This window comes from Aulonocara sp. 'chitande type north' Nkhata Bay, linkage group LG11, assembly GCF_057382095.1.
Source record: "Aulonocara sp. 'chitande type north' Nkhata Bay isolate Kocher_YH1m ecotype deep benthic linkage group LG11, A_spYH_male_GT1.1, whole genome shotgun sequence".
Lineage (NCBI taxonomy): Eukaryota > Metazoa > Chordata > Actinopteri > Cichliformes > Cichlidae > Aulonocara > Aulonocara sp. 'chitande type north' Nkhata Bay.
This window is the reverse complement of record NC_141354.1, coordinates 31,569,592-31,576,006: the sequence shown is the minus strand read 5'-3', so window position 1 is coordinate 31,576,006 and position 6,415 is coordinate 31,569,592. Positions and strand designations below refer to the sequence as shown.

Below are 6,415 nucleotides of genomic sequence, written 5' to 3'. Positions count from 1 at the left end.
GTGCTGCGGGGAAAAGCCTGTTCTAAAGTTTGAGTCTAAGGTTTATTTTTTAGCACCTGGCGGCTCTTTTTTAATTCTCATCCGTAAATAATCTGCTCTGTCATGTGATTCCGTTTATTTTGAAAAGTCTCAACAGGATCTTGAACTTTATTGTGAAAGGTTTATGTGGAACATAAACAAGCGGACACGCGATGGTGTTACCGTCGTTGTTGCTAACCACAACGCATAAAAACAGGAGCTTGTCCTTCCTTAGTGTGGTTATATTAAATATAAGAGAAAGAGAGAACTTTAAGAAATTATTATAGCCACTACAGTGACCATCAAAACAATGAAAAAATTGTGCCGTAAACAGTTTATTTTGCGATACCATGAAACAAACGATAGTGTAAAATGAAATGATAGACGTTTTTATATCGTCATCCGATATATATCCTTATATCGAACACCCCCACTGGATTGTACTACTTTTACTGACAATTAATAATAGTCTGCAAAACAGCTACTGCACTGCTGTTGGGTTAATCTGTGAAACATATACTCAGACAGCTAGTGAGTGTTTGATAGGTCAAAGAGTTGTAAAAGTGTATGAGGAAGTTTAAAATTTAGCATAATATAGCAGAAAAAAATACACTAACCACAAGCAATTACTCTTATACAATGAAATATGCAAAATACAAATACAACACACTGCAATAAATACTAATCTAGTAAGACGTGTAACCTTTTAAAAGTAATCAAAAAATATTCATTTAGGTTCACCAAATGTCATGCACTCCTCTGTTGCTTCATCAGTGTATATTGAGGCATTTCTGTTATTTTGTCTATTCATCTCTCTGTGTGAGTATTGCCTCATCTGCAGCAACTCAGAGGGAGGAGTAATCGAAGATAGAGAGCAAGTATAAGCAGCAACAGATAGAGATCAATTTAGAATAACGTCTGTCAGCTAAAAGAAACATGACTGGGGGTAAGATGATTTACTTTAAATATAAAATGTATTAGCATTGAATGCTGATATGAATTCCTGCTAAAGTTATTTAGATGAGCATGCATGCCTGTTATCATTTCTGATTACAACATAAATTAAGTTAAACAAATTCAAAATTTCAGCTTGCATAAAGTACTTGACATAATCTAGTAGCATATTGGAAGTAAGGGTTGCATAGTGGATATATATATATATATATATATATATATATATATATATATATACATATATATATATATATATATACACACACACACACACACACACACTCACTACCGATCAAAAGTTGTAGAACACCCCAATTTTTCCAGTTATTTATTGCGGTTCAGTTCAGATCAAGCTTGAAGTGGTACATAGCTAAATGGTTGACTGCCATGGGTTAAAAAAAGGTAAGGTTACCTAAAACTGAGAAGTAATGTATATTTTAAAATTACACAAAAAGACCTGTTTCAGCAAACACAAAATGAGTTAACAATTTAAAGCTGTTCTGCAGGAATGGAGGTTGTCATGCCTTGAAAGCTGGTACTACTAATTCCTACAGGTGTTCCAACTTTTTTGGAGTACTTACAACCCCCTTTGTCTGCATAAAAGCAGTGTTGGAACACACTGTGGTACCATAACCTCGTGAGCATCAGTTGAACAATATTGTACTGCAGAAAGTAGTGTGTTGCTACAAAAATTGTGGAAAAAAAGGCAATTAGCAACGGAAGAGTGACTGACCCTTGTAACACTTAAAAATGTAGGTCTTTCCTACAAAGAAATTGCAAAGAAAGTCTAGGTGTCAGTGAGTACTTTTTCTTTCACCATCAAAAGGCACTCAGAAACTGGGGAAACTCTGACAGGAAGAGGTTTGGCACAGAGAGTTAACAGCTTGCGTGATAAACAGCTCACACAGCAACAGCTTTAAGCACAGCTTAATATTAGTCTCAGTTTTAACTTTAAGGAGAATACTTCCAGCTGCAGATTTGACAGGATGAATTGCAGCAAGAAAGCCATTGCAAAGATGTCAGAATAAGACAAAGAGGCTTGGCCATGAAACACTACCACTGGACTACTGAATACTGGAAGAAGGTATTATGGACTGATGAATCAAAATTCGAAATCTTTATTCATCACGCAGGATCTTTGTACGCCGTCAAGAAGGCGAAGTGGTGGTTCCACAGTGTGTGGCATTAATGTCAAACATGGAGGAGGAAGTGTGAAGGTCTGGGTGTTTTGCTGGATTGAGGGTCAGTGACTTGTACAGAGTGAGAGGCACCCTGAACAAAAATGGCTACCACAACATTCTCCATCACCATGCAATACCCTCTGGTATGTGCCTAGTTGGTCAGGGGTTCATCCTACAGCAAGATAATGACCCAAAACATAAGTCCAAACTAACTACCTCAGGAAAAAAGAACAAGATGGTAAGCTTGGAAACATGGAGTCGCCAGCACAGTCTCCAGACCATCGAGCCGGTTTGGGATGAACTGGACAGAACAGTGAAAGCAAACTAACCTACAAGTGCCACATGTTTATGGGAAATTCTTTAACAGATATGGGAAGAACTTTCTGAAGAATATTTGATTTCTATTGTAGAAAGAATGCCACGGGTGTGTTCAGCTGTTATATTTGCCAAAGGTGGCTGCTTTGATGAGTCAAAGGTTTAGAAAACATTTTGGTCTATAAATTGATTCCATTATCTGTTTGTTTGTTTTTAACTCCAATTGCTTATTTGTACTATGCTTTCATTTCAGAATGCAATTAGAAATTAAAGTGCATAATTTTTAATAAAAAACTGAAAAAATTGGAGTGTTCTAAAACTTTTGAAGGTATCTATCTATCTATCTATCTATCTATCTATATATATATATATATATATATATATATCGCTATATATATAGCGATATATATACAGTGGGGCAAAAAAGTATTTAGTCAGCCACCGATTGTGCAAGTTGCCCCACCTAAAATGATGACAGAGGTCAGTAATTTGCACCAGAGGTACACTTCAACTGTGAGAGACAGAATGTGAAAAAAAAATCCATGAATCCACATGGTAGGATTTGTATAGAATTTATTCGTAAATCAGGGTGGAAAATAAGTATTTGGTCAATAACAAAAATACAACTCAATACTTTGTAACATAACCTTTGTTGGCAACAACATAGGTCAAACGTTTACTATAGGTCTTTACCAGGTTTGCACACACAGTAGCTGGTATTTTGGCCCATTCCTCCATGCAGATCTTCTCGAGAGCAGTGATGTTTTGGGGCTGTCGCCGAGCAACACGGACTTTCAACTCCCGCCACAGATTTTCTATGGGGTTGAGGTCTGGAGACTGGCTAGGCCACTCCAGGACTTTCAAATGCTTCTTACGGAGCCACTCCTTTGTTACCCGGGCGGTGTGTTTTGGATCATTGTCATGTTGGAAGACCCAGCCTCGTTTCATCTTCAAAGTTCTCACTGATGGAAGGAGGTTTTGGCTCAAACTCTCACGATACATGGCCCCATTCATTCTGTCCTTAACACGGATCAGTCGTCCTGTCCCCTTGGCAGAAAAACAGCCCCATAGCATGATGTTTCCACCCCCATGCTTCACAGTAGGTATGGTGTTCTTGGGATGCAACTCAGTATTCTTCTTCCTCCAAACACGACGAGTTGAGTTTATACCAAAAAGTTCTACTTTGGTTTCATCTGACCACATGACATTCTCCCAATCCTCTGCTGTATCATCCATGTGCTCTCTGGCAAACTTCAGACGGGCCTGGACATGCACTGGCTTCAGCAGCGGAACACGTCTGGCACTGCGGGATTTGATTCCCTGCCGTTGTAGTGTGTTACTGATGGTGACCTTTGTTACTTTGGTCCCAGCTCTCTTCAGGTCATTCACCAGGTCCCCCCGTGTGGTTCTGGGATCTTTGCTCACCGTTCTCATGATCATTTTGACCCCACGGGATGAGATCTTGCGTGGAGCCCCAGATCGAGGGAGATTATCAGTGGTCTTGTATGTCTTCCATTTTCTGATGATTGCTCCCACAGTTGATTTTTTCACACCAAGCTGCTTGCCTATTGTAGATTCACTCTTCCCAGTCTGGTGCAGGTCTACAATACTTTTCCTGGTGTCCTTCGAAAGCTCTTTGGTCTTGGCCATGGCGGAGTTTGGAGTCTGACTGTTTGGGGCTGTGGACAGGTGTCTTTTATACAGATGATGAGTTCAAACAGGTGCCATTCATACAGGTAACGAGTGGGGGACAGAAAAGCTTCTTACAGAAGACGTTACAGGTCTGTGAGAGCCAGAGATTTTCCTTGTTTGAGGTGACCAAATACTTATTTTCCACCCTAATTTACGAATAAATTCTTTACAAATCCTACCATGTGAATTCATGGATTTTTTTTTCACATTCTGTCTCTCACAGTTGAAGTGTACCTCTGGTGCAAATTACTGACCTCTGTCATCATTTTAAGTGGGGGAACTTGCACAATTGGTGGCTGACTAAATACTTTTTTGCCCCACTGTATAGTGCACGTAATCAAATATTATTTTTTGTTCTTTTGCCCTATTTTTCTGTGTATGATGTATAATGTGTTAAATAATAATCTTTCTTAAAATACTTTCCTTCTTGTTTTCAGGTAACATCAGTTTCAATGCAACTCAGTCACCTGAACAAGATGCAGCTTCCAGACACATACAAACAGCCTCTATTGTCATCTACTGTATGATAGTTATAGCTGGAACTTTGGGCAATGCTCTGGTTATCTATGTGACGGGCTTCAAAATGAAGAAAACAGTTGACTCAGTTTGGTTTCTCAACCTGGCCATAGCTGACTTCCTCTTCACAGGCTTCCTGATTTTCTCGATCATTTCTCTCTCTCAGAGTCACCAGTGGCCTTTTGGACAATTCATGTGCAAGCTCAACAGTTTTTTGAGTTTAGTCAACATGTTTGCCAGTGTCTTCATTTTAACAGCCATGAGTTTGGATCGTTGTTTGTCCATCTGGGTGGTGGTGTGGGCACACAACAAGCGCACAGTCTGCAAAGCTCAGCTCATATGTGTTGGTATCTGGGTGATTGCTGCGGTCTGCAGCACTCCTTATGCAACTTTTCGCACTGTTGTGGAATACAATGGGGTATATTACTGTGGTTATTCTATGACACATGAACAGCAATGGAGTCTCCACATTTTTCGCTTTCTTATGGGCTTTGTGATCCCATTCCTGGTCATATTTGTGTCTTATGTGGCCATAGGCATACGTGCAATGCGCATGTCAAGAACAAGGAGACGCAGATCTCGCCGAATCATTTTCTCAATCATTTTTGCATTCTTCATCTGCTGGTTGCCCTTCCATGTTTGCAATTTTATAGAATTAAAGGCTGTGACTAACCCTAAAACCTTGCCCATTGTTAGAATCGTGGGTTCTCTGACTTTGAGTCTGGCTTTTCTGAACAGCTGCTTGAACCCCATCCTTTATGTTTTCATGTGTGAAGAATTCATGAAGAAGCTTCAGCAGTCTGTATGTTTTGTACTCGAAAGTGCTCTGGCAGAGGACCATTTATCGTTTATGTCCACTCGCTCTGTGTCATCAACCTTTTCAAGGATTTCCCAAAAGTCAGAAGCTGCTGCAACTTTGGAGAAGATCGACCCAGCTGCTTTTGAATCCTGCACAGAAAGCAAAGTAGTCATCACTGAGGAGACACCAAACCCCGAATAAAAACTTACCGTTGGCAATGTAAATTTGAATTAATTTTTTAATGTAAAATTTAATCTCAGGATGATTCAGATTGTAAATTTGTGCAAAAAAATCTAAAATGTTTTGTTGTTTTGTTTTTGTGACCCCTACTGTTTTCTTTAGATTTTTCTAACTATTCCAGGGGAAATCTCACTATGCTCCATGCAGTAGTAAGAAAACTAAACTAGCCATTATAATAGAAAACCTATGAAGCTTTGAATTGTGGTATTTAATTTGTTAAAAATGAATTATGTAATCCATACAGTCATATTAACATTTTTGATTGAAGAACAGCTTTATATTTGTGTATATGAGTTTCTAATGCTCTAGATTATTTCATGTTTTTTAATATCAGCATCCACTGAACGGGGTATTAATTATGCACATAATTAACCAGAATAATTGTCTCATTTCTTTAAAAATTCGTAATAAACCATACCTTACAGATTTTATATTGTTATCAATCTCAAAACCCACAGTAGCCATTTGTTGTCTTATCTCTGTGTTCTGTAGCAATTTAAAATTAAATGGTCCAAAGTCGTCTTCATCACAGTGTAGCAGAGGTGGGACCAAGTCACTGTTTTGCAAGTCTCAAGTAAGTCTCAAGTCTTTATCCTCAAGTCACAAGTCAAGTCTCAAGTAATGTCAGGCAAGTCAGAGTCGAGTCTTAAGTCACTGGTGTAAAAGTCAGAGTAAAGTCACAAGTCTGAAACTTTGAATT

General features: G+C 38.7%; 1 protein-coding gene across 1 annotated transcript; it reads left to right on the top strand.

The window, feature by feature from the left end:
* The first annotated feature begins 948 nt into the window (after nt 1-948).
* LOC147319477 (chemerin-like receptor 1) lies at nt 949-6,130 on the top strand. The gene is made up of 2 exons (XM_086310021.1): nt 949-964; nt 4,598-6,130. Exons 1-2 carry the CDS (start codon nt 955-957, stop codon nt 5,674-5,676), a joined length of 1,089 nt encoding a protein of 362 aa, XP_086166147.1. The 5' UTR covers nt 949-954; the 3' UTR covers nt 5,677-6,130.
* Nucleotides 6,131-6,415: the final 285 nt, after the last annotated feature.